This window comes from Oncorhynchus mykiss, chromosome 11 (assembly GCF_013265735.2).
Source record: "Oncorhynchus mykiss isolate Arlee chromosome 11, USDA_OmykA_1.1, whole genome shotgun sequence".
Classification (NCBI taxonomy): Eukaryota; Metazoa; Chordata; class Actinopteri; order Salmoniformes; family Salmonidae; genus Oncorhynchus; species Oncorhynchus mykiss.
Genome location: NC_048575.1, coordinates 629,065 through 651,856, shown reverse-complemented (window position 1 = coordinate 651,856; position 22,792 = coordinate 629,065). Strand labels below are relative to the sequence as shown.

The window sequence follows — 22,792 nt, the reverse complement described above, 5'->3', positions numbered from 1 at the left end:
AGAGGACTGGTCACTCCTCAGAGCCTGGTTCTTCTCTACCCAGTACAGCCAGTAGAGGACTGGCCACCCCTCAGAGCCTGGTTCCTCTCTACCCAGTACAGCCAGTAGAGGACTGGTCACCCCTCAGAGCCTGGTTCCTCTCTACCCAGTACAGCCAGTAGAGGACTGGTCACCCCTCAGAACCTGGTTCCTCTCTACCCAGTACAGCCAGTAGAGGACTGGTCACCCCTCAGAACCTGGTTCCTCTCTACCCAGTACAGCCAGTAGAGGACTTGCCACCCCTCAGAGCCTGGTTCCTCTCTACGTTTCTTCAAAGGCTCCGTCCTTTCTAGGGAGTCTTTCCTAGATACCGTGCTTCCACGTCTGTATTGCTTGCTGTCTGTTTCTGTACAGCACTTGGTGTAAAAAATACTTTGTAAATACATTGACTAAAATGTTTCATACGCCACCTGGTGGACATATCCTAAAAAAATGATTTCTTTATTACCACTATACACAAAATCCCCTTGGATTTCCTCAAGCCTTTTCATCATTATTATATTGATTTTAAAGTTTGGAGAATAATACTGAGACTGATTATATTGCTTTAATAAATGAGTTTCACCTCTGTAGACGAATACCCATCACTGAGCATGGGCGGGAGAGGAGAGGAGAGGAGAGGAGAGGAGAGGAGAGGTAGGAGAGAGAGAGGACAGGGAGCGGAAATGAGGGGGAGGGTGGAGGAGGGACAGGAAAGGAGATGGGAGGCAGCATGGAGAGAGAAGAGAGGAGATGCAGTGAGGAGAGGAGAGGGGAGGGAGGCAGTGGGGGGAGAGGAGAGGGAGGCAGTGAGGGGAGAGGAGAGGGAGGCAGTGAGGGGAGAGGAGTGAGAGGAGTTGAGAGGGAGGCAGCGAGGGGAGAGGAGAGGAGAGGGAGGGAGAGGAGAGGAGAGGGAGGCAGCGAGGGAGAGGAGAGGGAGGCAGCGAGGGGAGAGGAGAGAAGAGTAGAGGGAGGCAGCGAGGGAAGAGGAGAGGAGAGGGAGGCAGCGAGGGGAGAGGAGAGGGAGGCAGCGAGGGGAGAGGAGAGGAGAGGAGAGGGAGGTAGCGAGGGGAGAGGAGAGGAGAGGGCGGCAGCGAGGGGAGAGGAGAGGGAGGCAGTGAGGGGAGAGGAGAGGGAGGCAGCGAGGGGAGAGGAGAGGAGAGGCAGGCAGCGAGGGGAGAGGAGAGGAGAGGAGAGGGAGGCAGCGAGGGGAGGAGAGAGGAGAGGAGAGGTAGGAGAGAGAGAGGACAGGGAGCGGAAATGAGGGGGAGGGTGGAGGAGGGAAAGGAAAGGAGATGGGAGGCAGCATGGAGAGAGAAGAGAGGAGATTAAGTGAGGAGAGGAGAGGGGAGGGAGGCAGTGGGGGGAGAGGGAGGCAGTGAGGGGAGAGGAGAGGGAGGCAGCGAGAGGAGAGGAGTGAGAGGAGAGGAGAGGGAGGCAGCGAGGGGAGAGGAGAGGAGAGGGAGGCAGCGAGGGAGAGGAGAGGGAGGTAGCGAGGGGAGAGGAGATGCAGTGAGGAGAGGAGAGGTGAGGGAGGCAGTGGGGGGAGAGGAGAGGAGAGGGAGGGAGGCAGCGAGGGAGAGGAGAGGAGAGGAGAGGGAGGCAGCGAGGGAGAGGAGAGGGAGGCAGCGAGGGAGAGGAGAGGAGAGGGAGGCAGCGAGGGGAGAGGAGAGAAGAGGGAGGCAGCGAGGGGAGAGGAGAGGAGAGGGAGGCAGCGAGGGGAGAGGAGAGGAGAGGAGCGGAGAGGAGAGGAGAGGAGAGGAGAGGGAGGCAGCGAGGGGAGAGGAGAGGAGAGGAGAGGGAGGCAGCGAGGGAAGAGGAGAGGAGAGGGAGGCAGCGAGGGGAGAGGAGAGGGAGGCAGCGAGGGGAGAGGAGAGGAGAGGGAGGTAGCGAGGGGAGAGGAGAGGGCGGCAGCGAGGGGAGAGGAGAGGAGAGGGAGGCAGCGAGGGGAGAGGAGAGGGAGGGAGGCAGCGAGGGGAGAGGAGAGGAGAGGAGCGGAGAGGAGAGGAGAGGAGAGGAGAGGAGAGGGAGGCAGCGAGGGGAGAGGAGAGGAGAGGGAGGCAGCGAGGGAAGAGGAGAGGAGAGGGAGGCAGCGAGGGGAGAGGAGAGGGAGGCAGCGAGGGGAGAGGAGAGGAGAGGGAGGTAGCGAGGGGAGAGGAGAGGGCGGCAGCGAGGGGAGAGGAGAGGAGAGGCAGGCAGCGAGGGGAGAGGAGAGAGGAGAGGGAGGCAGCGAGGGGAGAAGAGAGGGTGGCAGCGAGGGGAGAGGAGAGGGAGGCAGCTAGGGGAGAGGAGAGGAGAGGGAGGCAGCGAGGGGAGAGGAGAGAAGAGGCAGGCAGCGAGGGGAGAGGAGAGGAGAGGGTGGCAGCGAGGGGAGAGGAGAGGGTGGCAGCGAGGGGAGAGGAGAGGGAGGCAGCGAGGGGAGAGGAGAGAAGAGGCAGGCAGCGAGGGGAGAGGAGAGGAGAGGGTGGCAGCGAGGGGAGAGGAGAGGGTGGCAGCGAGGGGAGAGGAGAGGGAGGCAGCGAGGGGAGGAGGGAGGCAGCGAGGGGAGGAGAGGGAGGGAGGCAGCGTGGGGAGAGGAGAGGAGAGGGAGGCAGTGAGGGGAGAGGAGAGGAGAGGGAGGCAGCGAGGGGAGAGGAGAGGGAGGCAGCGAGGGGAGAGGTGAGGGAGGCAGCGAGGGGAGAGGAGAGGAGAGGGAGGCAGCGAGGGGAGAGGAGAGGAGAGGGAGGCAGCGAAGGTTTATGTATTTACGTGGTTTAACTCATTTAGTGCCGCTGAAGCCTGCCTCAGCCCATTTACATGATAGCCAGCTGAAACTAAACAGAGGAAGAACACACACACATGTAATCACTAAGCCAACATCATGGTAATCAGTTCCTTATGCTGCTGGCTAACAGGATAGTAAAAGATAGTGGAGTATGTACACATTATATAGGAGGAAGGAAACCACATGGTGTTCTGTGATGTGTAGATACCGATAATCATGTTCCATATGTACAAAAAGCTTATTTCTAAAATGTTGTGCAGAAATTGATTTACATCTGTAGTATTTACCTTCTGTAGTATTTACAATCTGTAGTATTTACCTTCTGTAGTATATACAATCTGTAGTATATACAATCTGTAGTATATACAATCTGTAGTATATACCTTCTGTAGTATTTACAATCTGTAGTATTTACCTTCTGTAGTATATACAATCTGTAGTATATACAATCTGTAGTATATACTATCTGTTGTATATACCTTCTGTAGTATATACAATCTGTAGTATATACAATCTGTAGTATATACCTTCTGTAGTATTTACAATCTGTAGTATTTACCTTCTGTAGTATATACAATCTGTAGTATATACAATCTGTAGTATATACCTTTTGTAGTATTTACAATCTGTAGTTTTTACCTTCTGTAGTATATACAATCTGTAGTATATACAATCTGTAGTATATACAATCTGTAGTATATACCTTCTGTAGTATTTACAATCTGTAGTATTTACCTTCTGTAGTATATACAATCTGTAGTATATACAATCTGTAGTATATACTATCTGTAGTATATACCTTCTGTAGTATATACAATCTGTAGTATATACAATCTGTAGTATATACCTTCTGTAGTATATACAATCTGTAGTATATACCTTCTTTAGTATATACAATCTGTAGTATATACAATCTGTAGTATTTACCTTCTGTAGTATATACAATCTGTAGTATATACCTTCTGTAGTATATACAATCTGTAGTATATACAATCTGTAGTATTTACCTTCTGTAGTATTTACAATCTGTAGTATATACCTTCTGTAGTATATACCTTATGTAGTATATACCTTCTTTAGTATATACAATCTGCAGTATATACAATCTGTAGTATTTACCTTCTGTAGTATATACAATCTGTAGTATATACAATCTGTAGTATATACCTTCTGTAGTATATACAATCTGTAGTATATACAATCTGCAGTATTTACCTTCTGTAGTATTTACAATCTGTAGTATATACCTTCTGTACTATATACCTTATGTAGTATATACAATCTGTAGTATATACAATCTGTAGTATATACAATCTGTAGTATTTACCTTCTGTAGTATATACAATCCGTAGTATATACAATCTGTAGTATATACAATCTGTAGTATTTACCTTCTGTAGTATTTACAATCTTTAGTATATACCTTCTGTAGTATATACCTTCTGTAGTATTTACCTTCTGTAGTATTTACCTTCTGTAGTATATACCTTCTGTAGTATATACCTTCTGTAGTATTTACCTTCTGTAGTATTTACCTTCTGTGGTATATATAATCTGTAGTATATACAATCTGTAGTATATACCTTCTGTAGTATATACAATCTGTAGTATATACAATCTGTAGTATATACAATCTGTAGTATATACCTTCTGTAGTATATACAATCTGTAGTATATACAATCTGTAGCATATACCTTCTGTAGTATTTACAATCTGTAGTATTTACCTTCTGTAGTATATACAATCTGTAGTATATACAATCTGTAGTATATACCTTCTGTAGTATTTACAATCTGTAGTATATACCTTCTGTAGTATTTACAATCTGTAGTATTTACCTTCTGTATTATTTACAATCTGTAGTATATACCTTCTGTAGTATATACCTTCTGTAGTATATACAATCTGTAGTATATACAATCTGTAGTATATACCTTCTGTAGTATATATAATCTGTAGTATTTGATTTAGACTACTGTTGTCATTTTCTCCAGAGATCAACAGAAGTTCATTTATTTATTTTACTATTAATAAATAAACATGAGTGTATTTTAACCAGTGGGTTCTGCATAGCAGACACTGTGATAGTGTGAGAATAAAGATACACCCTTATGCAGGAAACAAACAAAAATGATTTATCATCTTGTCAACACGGCCCTGTTAACACACTGTCAGCAGCAGTAGTACCTAGTATCTTATTTAGATGCTGGTCATCTAGCAGAGACAGACACAGCCTGAATATCTCTGACACATATTTACGCCATAGCTGTAAAGTTAAGGTACAGAACGTATCATACAATCTAAACAACACATGTTACTTTGACACTCTTCTTCATCACAGTTGACATGAAATCAAAGCTATCAGAACAAACCCTTTCATCGTGGAATATCTTTTCACAGACAAATAGAACTTTAGCAAAGACATTGCACACAAGTTGACACTCCGTCAAGTTAATGACCACCACAATTCTAAATATATAGAGAGAGTAGAAGTGGAGGTCTACAATCCGTTTCACCCCTGTCCATGTAATCTTATGCATTATGGTCTATAGGGCCAAACTGATCCTGAATCAGAACTCCAGACTCTATTTGATGGGTGAGTTCAGTATCTCCTGGTAGTCCTGCCGTACAGCCCGGCTGACCCTGTATAGCTTCACTCCCGTTAGAGTAAACACACTGGCCATGATGACCAGCCCCCCGATGACGTCGTAGATGGAGGGGACCATGCGCAGCACCATGAGCTGAAGCAACATGGCCACCACTATCTCCAGGTGCTGCACGGTGCTCACCAGGGCGGGGTGGAACTTGTTGAGGGCGTAGTAGACCCCCAGGAACGCCACGGTGGAACAGATACAGATCCCCGTGAGGTAGCCCCACGTCTCCCCATCCAGGGGGATGATCGGCTCCTGCATAACGAACATGGTGGAGGCGCCCCACACCGTGCCCGTCCAGCCGAACGTGAACAGGGCTGTCCACATGCTGACACGCTCCTTGATGGCCCGGTAGACGATCATGGACAGGGCTCCGGTGAGGCCGGCCATCACCGTCATGGTGTAGCCGAACGCCTCCTTCCAGAAGGTGAGGCGAGACTTCTCCTCGTCGGCCACATTGGGGATCATGACGAGACACAGGCCGAACACGCTGCCCACCACCGTCACCACGTCCGTGTAGCCCAGCCTCTCGTCTAACAACAGGAAGGCCATCACGCCGCTGAACACCGTGGTGGTTGCGCGCCACATGATGGTACCGTTGCTGGGCGGCACGATGGCGAAGGCGGTGTAGGCGCAGGTGATGGAGATGACGTTGCAGACACCATAGAAGAAGAGCCGGAGGCGGTACCCCTTCGGGCCGAAGGGTTCCTCCTGGTTATAAAACACCACTGTGATGGACAGGACCTGGATCACAGACCGGATGAAGATCAGCTCCAGGGACGGCACTTTGGAGCGGTCTGCCGCCAGCCGTGTGATCAGAGCAACGCAGCCGTGAGCAACCGCTGCCCCGAACAACGCCATCCAGGTGACCCGGGACGCCAGGACGTTGGCCTCCCCGAAGCTAGCCAGCTGCCCCCCGACCCCCTTGTCCCGGCTCTGGGGCTCCACCCCTCCCCATAACGTCCTGGGGGTCTCCATGGTCTTCCTACTACTGTCTGTCACCAGTCTCTTAGCAGGGCTGGCCTTCGCAAACGAATCAAAGTCCTCAAAGGACGGAGCATCGTCGTAACCCTCGTCTCCAGGCTGGGGGAAGTGGGTGGCGTATTTCACTGTGACGGAATTGGGGTGGATCTTCACCCTCTTCTTAGATCCTCCATACTGCTGCTGGCCCCCAGACACATCCATGTTCCTTCAGCAGATCAGAGCACACTGGAGAAGGACAGAGGTCAGAGTTAAACATGACTACATTACTGACTGGAGGGAATATACTGACTGGTGGTAATATACTGGTAGTAATATACTGGTAGTAATATACTGACTGGTAGTAATATACTGGTAGTAATATACTGGTAGTAATATACTGACTGGTGGTAATATACTGGTGGTAATATACTGGTAGTAATATACTGACTGGTAGTAATATACTGGTAGTAATATACTGGCAGTAATATACTGGTAGTAATATACTGACTGGTAGTAATATACTGGTGGTAATATACTGGTGGTAATATACTGGTGGTAATATACTGACTGGTGGTAATATACTGGTAGTAATATACTGGTAGTAATATACTGACTGGTAGTAATATACTGGTAGTAATATACTGGTAGTAATATACTGGTAGTAATATACTGACTGGTGGTAATATACTGACTGGTGGTAATATACTGACTGGGGGTAATATACTGACTGGGGATAATATACTGGTGGTAATATACTGACTGGTAGTAATATACTGACTGGTGGTAATATACTGGTGGTAATATACTGACTGGTGGTAATATACTGACTGGGGATAATATACTGGTAGTAATATACTGACTGGTGGTAATATACTGACTGGGGATAATATACTGGTGGTAATATACTGACTGGTAGTAATATACTGACTGGTGGTAATATACTGGTGGTAATATACTGACTGGTGGTAATATACTGACTGGGGATAATATACTGGTAGTAATATACTGACTGGTGGTAATATACTGGTGGTAATATACTGACTGGTGGTAATATACTGGTAGTAATATACTGACTGGTGGTAATATACTGACTGGTGTTAATATACTGACTGGTGGTAATATACTGGTGGTAATATACTGGTGGTAATATATTGGTGGTAATATACTGACTGGTGGTAATATACTGGTAGTAATATATTGGTAGTAATATACTGACTGGTAGTAATATACTGGTAGTAATATACTGGCAGTAATATACTGATAGTAATATACTGACTGGTAGTAATATACTGGTGGTAATATACTGGTGGTAATATACTGGTGGGAATATACTGACTGGTGGTAATATACTGGAAGTAATATACTGGTAGTAATATACTGACTGGTAGTAATATACTGGTAGTAATATACTGGTAGTAATATACTGACTGGTGGTAATATACTGGTGGTAATATACTGGTAGTAATATACTGACTGGTAGTAATATACTGGTAGTAATATACTGGCAGTAATATACTGGTAGTAATATACTGACTGGTAGTAATATACTGGTGGTAATATACTGGTGGTAATATACTGGTGGTAATATACTGACTGGTGGTAATATACTGGTAGTAATATACTGGTAGTAATATACTGACTGGTGGTAATATACTGGTAGTAATATACTGGTAGTAATATACTGACTGGTAGTAATATACTGGTAGTAATATACTGGTAGTAATACACTGGTAGTAATATACTGACTGGTGGTAATATACTGACTGGTGGTAATATACTGACTGGGGGTAATATACTGACTGGGGATAATATACTGGTGGTAATATACTGACTGGTAGTAATATACTGACTGGTGGTAATATACTGGTGGTAATATACTGACTGGTGGTAATATACTGACTGGGGATAATATACTGGTAGTAATATACTGACTGGTGGTAATATACTGACTGGGGATAATATACTGGTGGTAATATACTGACTGGTAGTAATATACTGACTGGTGGTAATATACTGGTGGTAATATACTGACTGGTGGTAATATACTGGTAGTAATATACTGACTGGTGGTAATATACTGACTGGTGTTAATATACTGACTGGTGGTAATATACTGGTGGTAATATACTGGTGGTAATATATTGGTGGTAATATACTGACTGGTGGTAATATACTGGTAGTAATATACTGGTAGTAATATACTGACTGGTAGTAATATACTGGTAGTAATATACTGGCAGTAATATACTGACTGGTAGTAATATACTGGTGGTAATATACTGGTGGTAATATACTGGTGGGAATATACTGACTGGTGGTAATATACTGGAAGTAATATACTGGTAGTAATATACTGACTGGTAGTAATATACTGGTAGTAATATACTGGTAGTAATATACTGGTGGTAATATACTGGTAGTAATATACTGGTAGTAATATACTGGTGGTAATATACTGACTGGTGGTAATATACTGGTGGTAATATACTGGTGGTAATATACTGGTGGTAATATACTGACTGGTGGTAATATACTGGTGGTAATATACTGGTGGTAATATTTTTATTTTATTTTTATTTCACCTTTATTTAACCAGGTAGGCAAGTTGAGAACAAGTTCTCATTTACAACTGTGACCTGGCCAAGATAAAGCAAAGCAGTTCGACACATACAACGACACAGAGTTACACATGGAGTAAAACAAACATACAGTCAATAATACAGTATAAACAAGTCTATATACGATGTGAGCAAATGAGGTGAGATAAGGGAGGTAAAGGCAAAAAGGCCATGGTGGCAAAGTAAATACAATATAGCAAGTAAAACACTGGAATGGTAGATTTGCAATGGGAGAATGTGCAAAGTAGAAATAAAATATTGGGGTGCAAAGGAGCAAAATAAATAAATAAATGAAATACAGTAGGGAAAGAGGTAGTTGTTTGGCCTAAATTATAGGTGGGCTATGTACAGGTGCAGTAATCTGTGAGCTGCTCTGACAGTTGGTGCTTAAAGCTAGTGAGGGAGATAAGTGTTTCCAGTTTCAGAGATTTTTGTAGTTCGTTCCAGTCATTGGCAGCAGAGAACTGGAAGGAGAGGCGGCCAAAGAAAGAATTGGTTTTGGGGGTGACTAGAGAGATATACCTGCTGGAGCGTGTGCTACAGGTGGGAGATGCAATGGTGACCAGCGAGCTGAGATAAGGGGGAACTTTACCTAGCAGGGTCTTGTAGATGACATGGAGCCAGTGGGTTTGGCGACGAGTATGAAGCGAGGGCCAGCCAACGAGAGCATGCAGGTCGCAATGGTGGGTAGTATATGGGGCTTTGGTGACAAAACGGATTGCACTGTGATAGACTGCATCCAATTTGTTGAGTAGGGTATTGGAGGCTATTTTGTAAATGACATCGCCAAAGTCGAGGATTGGTAGGATGGTCAGTTTTACAAGGGTATGTTTGGCAGCATGAGTGAAGGATGCTTTGTTGCGAAATAGGAAGCCAATTCTAGATGTAACTTTGGATTGGAGATGTTTGATATGGGTCTGGAAGGAGAGTTTACAGTCTAACCAGACACCTAAGTATTTGTAGTTGTCCACGTATTCTAAGTCAGAGCCGTCCAGAGTAGTAATGTTGGACAGCCGGGTACGTACAGGTAGCGATCGGTTGAAGAGCATGCATTTAGTTTTACTTGTATTTAAGAGCAATTGGAGGCCACGGAAGGAGAGTTGTATGGCATTGAAAATTGCCTGGAGGGTTGTTAACACAGTGTCCAAAGAAGGGCCAAAAGTATACAGAATGGTGTCGTCTGCGTAGAGGTGGATCAGAGACACACCAGCAGCAAGAGCGACCTCATTGATGTATACAGAGAAGAGAGTCGGTCCAAGAATTGAACCCTGTGGCACCCCCATAGAGACTGCCAGAGGTCCGGACAGCAGACCCTCCGATTTGACACACTGAACTCTATCAGAGAAGTAGTTGGTGAACCAGGCGAGGCAATCATTTGAGAAACCAAGGCTGTCGAGTCTGCAGATGAGGATGTGGTGATTGACAGAGTCGAAAGCCTTGGCCAGATCAATGAATACGGCTGCACAGTGATGTTTCTTATCGATGGCGGTTAAGATATCGTTTAGGACCTTGAGCGTGGCTGAGGTGCACCCATGACCAGCTCTGAAACCAGATTGCATAGCAGAGAAGGTATGGTGAGATTCGAAATGGTCGGTAATCTGTTTGTTGACTTGGCTTTCGAAGACCTTAGAAAGGCATGGTAGGATAGATATAGGTCTGTAGCAGTTTGGGTCAAGAGTGTCACCCCCTTTGAAGAGGGGGATGACCGCAGCTGCTTTCCAATCTTTGGGAATCTCAGACGACACGAAAGAGAGGTTGAACAGGCTAGTAATAGGGGTGGCAACAATTTTGGCAGATAATTTTAGAAAGAAAGGGTCCAGATTGTCTAGCCCGGCTGATTTGTAGGGGTCCAGATTTTGCAGCTCATTCAGAACATCAGCTGAGCAGATTTGGGAGAAGGAGAAATGGGGAAGGCTTGGGCGAGTTGTTGTGGGGGGTGCAGTGCTGTTGACCGGGGTAGGAGTAGCCAGGTGGAAAGCATGGCCAGCCGTAGAAAAATGCTTATTGAAATTCTCAATTATGGTGGATTTATCAGTGGTGACAGTGTTTCCTATCTTCAATGCAGTGGGCAGCTGGGAGGAGGTGTTCTTATTCTCCATGGACTTTACAGTGTCCCAGAACTTTTTTGAGTTAGTGTTGCAGGAAGAAAATTTCTGCTTGAAAAAGCTAGCCTTGGCTTTTCTAACTGCCTGTGTATAATGGTTTCTAGCTTCCCTGAACAGCTGCATATCACGGGGGCTGTTCGATGCTAATGCAGAACGCCATAGGATGTTTTTGTGTTGGTTAAGGGCAGTCAGGTCTGGGGAGAACCAAGGGCTATATCTGTTCCTGGTTCTAAATTTCTTGAATGGGGCATGTTTATTTAAGATGGTTAGGAAGGCATTTTTAAAAAATATCCAGGCATCCTCTACTGACGGGATGAGATCAATATCCTTCCAGGATACCCCGGCCAGGTCGATTAGAAAGGCCTGCTCGCTGAAGTGTTTCAGGGAGCGTTTTACAGTGATGAGTGGAGGTCGTTTGACCGCTGACCCATTACGGATGCAGGCAATGAGGCAGTGATCGCTGAGATCTTGGTTGAAAACAGCAGAGGTGTATTTAGAGGGCAAGTTGGTTAGGATGATATCTATGAGGGTGCCCGTGTTTAAGGCTTTGGGGAGGTACCTGGTAGGTTCATTAATAATTTGTGTGAGGTTGAGGGCATCAAGTTTAGATTGTAGGATGGCTGGGGTGTTAAGCATGTTCCAGTTTAGGTCGTCTAGCAGCACAAGCTCTGAAGATAGATGGGGGGCAATCAGTTCACATATGGTGTCCAGAGCACAGCTGGGGGCAGAGGGTGGTCTATAGCAGGCGGCAACGGTGAGAGACTTGTTTTTAGAGAGGTGGATTTTTAAAAGTAGAAGTTCAAATTGTTTGGGTACAGACCTGGATAGTAGGACAGAACTCTGCAGGCTATCTTTGCAGTAGATTGCAACACCGCCCCCTTTGGCAGTTCTAACTTGTCTGAAAATGTTATAGTTTGGGATGAAAATGTCATAATTTTTGGTAGTCTTCCTAAGCCAGGATTCAGACACAGCTAGAACATCCGGGTTGGCAGAGTGTGCTAAAGCAGTGAATAGAACAAACTTAGGGAGGAGGCTTCTAATGTTAACATGCATGAAACCAAGGCTATTACGGTTACAGAAGTCGTCAAAAGAGAGCGCCTGGGGAATAGGAGTGGAGCTAGGCACTGCAGGGCCTGGATTCACCTCTACATCGCCAGAGGAACAGAGTAGGAGTAGAATAAGGGTGCGGCTAAAAGCAATAAGAATTGGTCGTTTAGAACGTCTGGAACAGAGAGTAAAAGGAGGTTTCTGGGGGTGATAAAATAGCATCAAGGTATAATGTACAGACAAAGGTATGGTAGGATGTGAATACAGTGGAGGTAAACCTAGGTATTGAGTGATGAAGAGAGAGATATTGTCTCTAGAAACATAATTGAAACCAGGAGATGTCATTGCATGTGTGGGTGGTGGAACTAATAGGTTGGATAAGGTATAATGAGCAGGACTAGAGGCTCTACAGTGAAATAAGCCAATAAACACTAACCAGAACAGCAATGGACAAGGCATATTGACATTAAGGAGAGGCATGCTCAGTCGAGTGATCAAAAAGGTCCAGTGAGTGGAGAGGTTGGTTGGGGGTCACGGCGATTTAGACAGCTAAATCGGTAGCAAGCTAGCACAGGAGCAAGCTAGCATAGGATGGAGTCTGTTGTTAGCCAACTCTTGTGTTCCGTCAGTAGATTAGTGGGTTTCCGTGTGGTAGAGGGGATTAATCCAAATCACACAACAACAACAAAAATAAAAACAATAGATATAGTTATAGAGGCCCAAGAAGAAAAATAAATGAATAAATAAAAATAAAATAAAAATTGGTAGTAATATACTGACTGGTGGTAATATACTGGTGGTAATATACTGGTGGTAATATACTGGTAGTACTATACTGGTGGTAATATACTGGTGGTAATATACTGACTGGTGGTAATATACTGGTAGTAATATACTGGTGGTAATATACTGGTGGTAATATACTGGTAGTAATATACTGGTGGTAATATACTGGTGGTAATATACTGACTGGTGGTAATATACTGGTAGTAATATACTGGTGGTAATATACTGGTGGTAATATACTGACTGGTGGTAATATACTGGTGGCAATATACTGGTGGTAATATACTGACTGGTGGTAATATACTGGTAGTAATATACTGGTGGTAATATACTGGTGGTAATATACTGGTGGTAATATACTGGTGGTAATATACTGGTGGTAATATACTGGTAGTAATATACTGACTGGTGGTAATATACTGGTAGTAATATACTGACTGGTGGTAATATACTGGTGGTAATATACTGGTAGTAATATACTGGTGGTAATATACTGACTGGTGGTAATATACTGGTAGTAATATACTGGTGGTAATATACTGGTGGTAATATACTGGTGGTAATATACTGGTAGTAATATACTGACTGGTGGTAATATACTGGTAGTAATATACTGACTGGTGGTAATATACTGGTGGTAATATACTGGTAGTAATATACTGGTGGTAATATACTGACTGGTGGTAATATACTGGTGGTAATATACTGACTGGTAGTAATATACTGACTGGTAGTAATATACTGGTAGTAATATACTGGTGGTAATATACTGACTGGTGGTAATATACTGTTTCTTGAGTGATATCAAATAATGTATCTGATATGTTAAAAACATGATTGTTTATGGAACAATTCACAAGAATGTGAATTAAAATGTTTTTTTAAAATCTAAAATGTGAATACATTGTGCGGTCTTGGAGAGGAACAGCAAAGGGAGAAATACCATAGAAAGACAGAGGTCTTCCCACTGATGAAACACTTACATAATAACACTTACATAATTCATAACTCACTGCCTCAGTGATCTCCTTTTCCGTCCCTGTCTTTCTCTCCCCGTCTCCTTTGCATTCCCCCCACCCTCTCTCTCTGTATCTCTCTCTCTCTCTCTCTCACACACACACACACTTCTCCCCTCCCCTCCTCTCTCTCTCCTTCTCTCTCTCTCTCTCACACACACACACACTTCTCCCTTCCCCTCCTCTCTCTCTGTATCTCTCTCTCTCTCTCTCACACACACACACACACACACACTTCTCCCCTCCCCTCCTCTCTCTCTGTATCTCTCTCTCTCTCTCTCTCACACACACACACACACTTCTCCCCTCCCCTCCTCTCTCTCTGTATCTCTCTCTCTCTCTCTCTCTCTCACACACACACACACACTTCTCCCCTCCCCTCCTCTCTCTCTCCTTCTCTCTCTCTCTCTCACACACACACACACTTCTCCCCTCCCCTCCTCTCTCTCTGTATCTCTCTCTCTCTCTCTCTCACACACACACACACACTTCTCCCCTCCCCTCCTCTCTCTCTGTATCTCTCTCTCTCTCTCTCTCACACACACACACACACTTCTCCCCTCCCCTCCTCTCTCTCTGTATCTCTCTCTCTCTCTCTCTCACACACACACACACACTTCTCCCCTCCCCTCCTCTCTCTCTCCTTCTCTCTCTCTCTCTCACACACACACACACTTCTCCCCTCCCCTCCTCTCTCTCTGTATCTCTCTCTCTCTCTCTCACACACACACACACTTCTCCCCTCCCCTCCTCTCTCTCCTTCTCTCTCTGTATCTCTCTCTCTCTCACACACACACACACACTTCTCCCCTCCCCTCCTCTCTCTCCTTATCTCTCTGTATCTCTCTCTCTCTCACACACACACACTTCTCCCCTCCCCTCCTCTCTCTCCTTCTCTCTCTGTATCTCTCTCTCTCTCTCACACACACACACACACACACACACTTCTCCCCTCCCCTCCTCTCTCTCCTTATCTCTCTGTATCTCTCTCTCTCTCACACACACACACTTCTCCCCTCCCCTCCTCTCTCACCTTCTCTCTCTGTATCTCTCTCTCTCTCTCACACACACACACACTTCTCCCCTCCCCTCCTCTCTCTCCTTATCTCTCTGTATCTCTCTCTCTCTCACACACACACACTTCTCCCCTCCCCTCCTCTCTCACCTTCTCTCTCTGTATCTCTCTCTCTCTCTCACACACACACACACTTCTCCCCTCCCCTCCTCTCTCACCTTCTCTCTCTGTATCTCTCTCTCTCTCTCACACACACACACACTTCTCCCCTCCCCTCCTCTCTCATCTTCTCTTTCTCTTGTGTGGTCTCATGTCTATTTCCTATATATCCAGGCAGTGCTAGCTCAGCTGAGGCACAGAGAGAGGGATAATGTAATGAAGCAGGCTGTGATGATGCTATAGGGGAGGGGGGACTCTTCTCTCTATATTGGACCAGAGACATAATTACACAGTTAAATGAGTCACATGATGTTTCCCTATTAGCTGCTTGACTGAGCGTCCAAAAAGATGCCACCCCTAGGGAGGGGAATGACAGCTCGATGCATGCTGCCGTGCACTAGCCTGCCGTGCACTAGCCTAGCCTACTAATAATAACTACACAGAAAACAGAGAGGGAATGGGGCTGGAGAGTACAACTGATATTCAAATGTTCTACTATCTAATGATAAGAAACATTTCTAGATGTCTTGTAAGAATCGAAATACATTGTGTTTAGTACAACAAAACACAGAAGACCTATCCTTGGTCTTATAATACATCATATACTAACTGGAATTATGAATCCTCTCCTTGTGGGATGCTCAGTTCCATCCACCCCCATACTGCAGACGGAGGATCTTAATTTGATCACTCTATTGTTGCTGAGAATTTTCTTGTGCAGTAGGAAATCCAAGCGTGTAGTGTATTTGAGGTTTAAATAGGCTTCTAAAGTTTGTGATTCTAATTTTAAATTTTACTTGATTTGCACTAACGAAAAAATGTATCAACCCCTACAAAAATGTCCATTAATTATAATCAACATAACAATTTACATTTCCTGTTGCTGTGGGATTATTTTTCTTCGGTAACAAACTGGCTCAAATTAACATCCTACATCTGTAGACATGAAACATCCCAACAACATGAAACCTCCAACAGAGCTCTCAGACCAGTCTCCTGCTCACCTACCCATAACCAGCGGTATTCCTCTAAACCCTGGACATTTGGAAGGTAATGGAACTCAAAATACCCCATGACCAATACCTTCCCCATGACCAATACCTTCCCCATGACCAATACCTTCCCCATGACCAATACCAATACCCATGACCAATACCTTCCCCATGACCAATACTAATACCCATGACCAATACCAATACCCATGACCAATACCAAAACCAATACCTTCCCCATGACCAATACCAATACCAATACCTTCCCCATGACCAATACCCATGACCAATACCTTCCCCATGACCAATACTAATACCCATGACCAATACCAATACCCATGACCAATACCAAAACCAATACCTTCCCCATGACCAATACCTTCCCCATGACCAATACCTTCCCCATGACCAATACCAATACCCATGACCAATACCAATACCCATGACCAATACCAAAACCAATACCTTCCCCATGACCAATACCTTCCCCATGACCAATACCAATACCTTCCCCATGACCAATACCAATACCCATGACCAATACCAAAACCAATACCTTCCCCATGACCAATACCTTCCCCATGACCAATACCTTCCCCATGACCAATACCAATACCCATGACCAATACCTTCCCCATGACCAATACCTTCCCCATGACCAATACCATGACCAATACCAATACCCATGACCAATACCAATACCCATGACCAATACCAATACCCATGACCAATACCCATGACCAATACCTTCCCCATGACCAATACCTTCCCCATGACCAATACCAATACCCATGACCAATACCCATACCTTCCCCATGACCAATACCTTCCCCATGACCAATACCAATACCAATACCTTCCCCATGACCAATACCTTCCCCATGACCAATACCTTCCCCATGACCAATACCAATACCCATGACCAATACCTTCCCCATGACCAATACCTTCCCCATGACCAATACCCATGACCAATACCAATACCCATGACCAATACCAATACCCATGACCAATACCAATACCCATGACCAATACCCATGACCAATACCTTCCCCATGACCAATACCTTCCCCATGACCAATACCAATACCCATGACCAATACCCATGACCAATACCAATACCCATGACCAATACCAATACCCATGACCAATACCAATACCCATGACCAATACCTTCCCCATGACCAATACCAATACCAATACCCATGACCAATACCCATGACCAATACCAATACCCATGACCAATACCAATACCCATGACCAATACCTTCCCCATGACCAATGCCAATACCCATGAACAATACCAATACCAATACCCATGACCAATACCAATACCTTCCCCAATACCCATGACCAATACCTTCCCCATGACCAATACCTTCCCCATGACCAATACCAATACCCATGACCAATACCCATGACCAATACCAATACCCATGACCAATACCCATGACCAATACCAATACCCATGACCAATACTAATACCCATGACCAATACCAATACCCATGACCAATACCAATACCCATGACCAATACTAATACCCATGACCAATACCAATACCAATAACCATGACCAATACCAATACCCATGACCAATACCAATACCCATGACCAATACCAATACCCATGACCAATACCCATGACCAATACCTTCCCCATGACCAATACCAATACCCATGACCAATACCTTCCCCATGACCAATACCAATACCAATACCCATGACCAAATGAACATCCATTACGATTTCTAACAGAAATCCGCTTTAGCTGTAAGCTATTTCTCCCGCCCCAAGGTGGTGGTTTCCAGCCCCATGCAGCCCAACTCTTGATAATAATGGATTAACAGCTAGAGAATGAAAAGCCCTCCTTGGCTATACCAAACTGGAAGTCTGGCCAACACTCTGTAATCTCAGTTCCTACCACAAGGGGACAGGGGCAGAGATATGTGCCTTCCTATCTGACAAACCCCCCAACCACATCACCTCTGTCTCTTTTTCTCCCTGTCGCTCTATATCTCTGTCTCTCCCCCTCTGTCTCTATATATCTCTGTCTCTCTCCCTCTGTCTCTCCCCCTCTGTCTCTCCCTCACTCTGTCTCTATATATCTCTGTCTCTCCCTCACTCTGTCTCTATATGTCTCTCTCTCCCTCACTCTGTCTCTATATATCTCTGTCTCTCTCCCTCTGTCTCTATATATCTCTGTCTCTCCCCCTCTGCCTCTATATATCTCTGTCTCTCCCTTACTCTGTCTCTCTCCCTCTGTCTCTATATATCTCTGTATCTCTCCCTCTGTTTCTATATATCTCTGTCTCTCTCCCTCTGTCTCTATATATCTCTGTCTCTCCATCACTCTGTCTCTATATATATCTGTCTCTCCCTCACTGTCTCTCTCCCTCTGTCTCTATATATCTCTGTCTCTCTCCCTCTCTCTATACATCTCTGTCTCTCCCTCACTCTGTATCTCTCCCTCTGTCTCTATAGATCTCTATATCTCTCCCTCTGTCTCTCTATATCTCTGTCTCTCTCCCTCTGTCTCTCAATATCTCTGTCTCTCTCCCTCTGTCTCTCTATATCTCTGTCTCTCTCCCTCTGTCTCTCTATATCTCTCTCACTCTGCTACCACCACTCTCTCATCTCTGATACATTGCCTTCTGGTCAAACATTCACATATTTGATTATTATAAGTCCAAAATAACTGATTTGCTTTATATTTCAAGTAGCCTATGGCTGTTGAAAAGACTATGTCTGGAAAAGCTTGACTAGTTTAAAAAGGTATTTATTTCATTTAGGTGGAAACCTTCGCAAAACACAATTTGCTCGAGGAAAAAGTGGTATTTTGAGAGGGTAGAATTCATAATTAAATGTAGGAAAAGGGAGAAATCCCAATTTCATCCGGGAGTTCTTGGATAAGTAACGGAACCAACCTCGATTCACAATCAAATAATCTCAGAATAAAGATTTTCCTAATACTATTTTTTTTATTACATTAATATAAACTACACGCATAAAGCGTCAAATGACAGAGTGGCAATACTTTTGATATTTACGCATGCAGACTACTCGTTAACTGTAATTTGTTAACGTTTGACGTCAACGTGTGCCCGTTTCTAACGTTCCGGTTTGTCTGCAACAATATATAAATCTAAAATATGTCAATTTCCTGAGAAAGCCTGTCATTATAACATAATGTAATACTGTTGTGGCAGTATAGAGTAGCCTATCGCCATAGGTCTGGTCAAACAGAACTACATATCCAGTGCACAATTATATTATTCAAAAACGAATAAAATAATATTCTGTAAAAATTTGAAATATCACTTACCCTTTCCCTAAAAGAAGTTCCTATCGACGGAAAAGCACTATTTGCATCCTAACTGACAGAATTCCTTGATTTTTCTTGTTCTGTAAATCTGGAGAACGGTGCTTGCCGTTTCTCCATCTTCCCGTGGAGTGGATGCTGCGCGTCTTTAACAGACAAGGTGTCTGTGTGCGAGACACGAGAAGTTCTCCACTGACGTTAGATGGGCGCGAGTAAAAGAATGGCTGGAACCGATGGAAGAAGGAAGCTACAGCGTCTCTCCCCTCTCAAAACATTACACACCAAGACCACCACTACGAAAAATTTCACAAACTACCATGGGTTGGGGGGATGGAGATGTGTGTGTCCAACCTGGTCTCAGAGCATTTAGTGTTATTCTGCATGTAAATTCCCGATACACTCAATTTATATACATTAGGTTTCATATGGTATGTATGCATTTTTTTGTCCATCACCTATGATATTTAACTAGGCAAGTCAGTTAAGAACATTAAGAACAAATTCTTATTTTCAATGACAGCCTTGGAAGAGTGGGTTAACTGCCTTGTCCAGGGGCAGAAGGACAGATGTTTAGCTTGTCAGCTCAGGGATTCGATCTAGCAACCTTTTGGTTACTGGCACAACGCTCTAACCACTAGGATACCTGCAAAATGTACAATATTTAAAAATATATATTTGCAAAGCGTATGATATGTTAAGAATTCTAGCTAGGAGGCTAACGTTAGGTTAAGGTTAAGTTTAGGTTTACGTTTAGTTAAAATTCTTAATGTTAGGTTTTTGGAAAGGGCTAGCTAAAATGCTAAGTTGTTGCAAAGTAGCTTAAAAGTTGTGAATTAGCAAAAATGCTAAAGTTGTCCTTAATGAGCGTCAAACATGCAACCTGTGGGTTGCTAGAAGTTAGCATTATACTTCAACACCCACCCATCCATCCCGACTAACACCCTACTTGAATTTTTTGCCTTTACGTAAGCATACTAAACGTAACATATCATATTAATTTGATTGTCCCGGATGAACTTTTATTACGTTATTTATTATGTTGTGTCTATGAGACCAGGCTGGTGTGTAGGTGTGATCATCACATCATCACATCATCATCACCATAATTTTTTGCGGTGACGTAGTGGCCCCATGAGTGACAGAACACTGAGCCAATCACAGCACAACTAGAGAACATTACCAACCCCTACGCTCCATATTATCCTCTGGTTGCCGTAACCACCACAGAAAGCACTGAGCTAGGCTGAAACACATGCATTTTGGAGCTGCTTTACTCAAGAAAGCAAGAAATGATTAGCAAACGGATTTGTGACACGTATTAATGCCAATATAACATGCAAAACAGGCAACAACAAAAATATATATACACTGCTCAAAAAAATAAAGGGAACACTTAAACAACACAATGTAACTCCAAGTCAATCACACTTCTGTGAAATCAAACTGTCCACTTAGGAAGCAACACTGATTGACAATAAATTTCACATGCTGTTGTGCAAATGGAATAGACAACAGGTGGAAATTATAGGCAATTAGCAAGACACCCCCAATAAAGGAGTGGTTCTGCAGGTGATAACCACAGACCACTTCTCAGTTCCTGTGCTTCCTGGCTGATGTTTTGGTCACTTTTGAATGGTGGCGGTGCTTTCACTCTAGTGGTAGCATGAGACGGAGTCTACAACCCACACAAGTGGCTCAGGTAGTGCAGCTCATCCAGGATGGCACATCAATGCGAGCTGTGGCAAGAAGGTTTGCTGTGTCTGTCAGCGTAGTGTCCAGAACATGGAGGCGCTACCAGGAGACAGGCCAGTACATCAGGAGACGTGGAGGAGGCCGTAGGAGTGCAACAACCCAGCAGCAGGACCGCTACCTCCACCTTTGTACAAGGAGGAGCAGGAGGAGCACTGCCAGAGCCCTGCAAAATGACCTCCAGCAGGCCACAAATGGGCATGTGTCTGCTCAAACGGTCAGAAACAGACTCCATGAGGGTGGTATGAGGGCCCGACGTCTACAGGTGGGGGTTGTGCTTACAGCCCAACACCATGCAGGACGTTTGGCATTTGCCAGAGAACACCAAGATTGGCAAATTCGCCACTGGCGCCCTGTGCTCTTCACAGATGAAAGCAGGTTCACACTGAGTACATGTGACAGACGTGATAGAGTCTGGAGATGCCGTGGAGAACATTCTGCTGCCTGCAAACATCCTCCAGCATGACCGGTTTGGCGGTGGGTCATTCATGGTGTGGGGTGGCATTTCTTTGGGGGGCCGCACAGCCCTCCATGTGCTCGCCAGAGGTAGCCTGACTGCCAATAGGTACCGAGATAAGCTCCTCAGACCCCTTGTGAGACCATATGCTGGTGCGGTTGGCCCTGGGTTCCTCCTAATGCAAGACAATGCTCGACCTCATGTGGCTGGAGTGTGTCAGCAGTTCCTGCAAGAGGAAGGCATTGATGCTATGGACTGGCCCGCCCGTTCCCCAGACCTGAATCCAATTGAGCACATCTGGGACATCATGTCTCGCTCCATCCACCAACGCCACATTGCACCACAGACTGTCCAGGAGTTGGCGGATGCTTTAGTCCAGGTCTGGGAGGAGATCCCCCAAGAGACCATCCGCCACCTCATCAGGAGCATGCCCAGGCGTTGTAGGGAGGTCATACAGGCACGTGGAGGCCACACACACTACTGAGCCTCATTTTGACTTGTTTTAAGGACATTACATCAAAGTTGGATCAGCCTGTAGTGTGGTTTTCCACTTTAATTTTGAGTGTGACTCCAAAATCCAGACGTCCATGGGTTGATAAATTTGATTTCCATTGATAATTTCTGTGTGATTTTGTTGTCAGCACATTCAACTATGTAAAGAAAAAAGTATTTAATAAGAATATTTCATTCATTCAGATCTAGGATGTGTTATTTTAGTGTTCCCTTATATACATATACATACACACAGTACCAGTACCAGTCAAAAGATTGGACACACCTACTCATTCAAGGGTTTTTTATTTATTTTTACTATTTTTTACATTGTAGAATAATAGTGAAGAGCTAAAAACTATGAAATTACACATATGGAATCATGTAGTAACCAAAAAAGTCTTAAACAAATCAAAATATGTCATGATCTTCGTAATGACCAAGGTGCAGCGTGATAGGCATGGCAAATGAACACCGAACAAAAACAACAAAATACCAAACGAAGCTACTGTTGTGCACACAGGCAAATATCTGTAGACAAGATCCCACAACTAACAATGGGGAAAATGGCTACCAAAATATGATCCCCAATCAGAGACAACGATAAACAGCTGTCTCTGATTGGGAACCATATCAGGCCA

General features: G+C 44.5%; 1 protein-coding gene across 1 annotated transcript; it reads right to left on the bottom strand.

Annotated features, from left to right (window-relative positions):
- Positions 1–4,895: 4,895 nt before the first annotated feature.
- LOC110535151 (solute carrier family 35 member G2) lies at positions 4,896–19,734 on the bottom strand. The gene is made up of 2 exons (XM_021620012.2): positions 19,457–19,734; positions 4,896–6,643 (listed from the first exon to the last, which is right to left on the bottom strand). Exon 2 carries the CDS (start codon positions 6,617–6,619, stop codon positions 5,369–5,371), a length of 1,251 nt encoding a protein of 416 aa, XP_021475687.2. The 5' UTR covers positions 6,620–6,643; positions 19,457–19,734; the 3' UTR covers positions 4,896–5,368.
- Between the last annotated feature and the right edge of the window lie 3,058 nt (positions 19,735–22,792).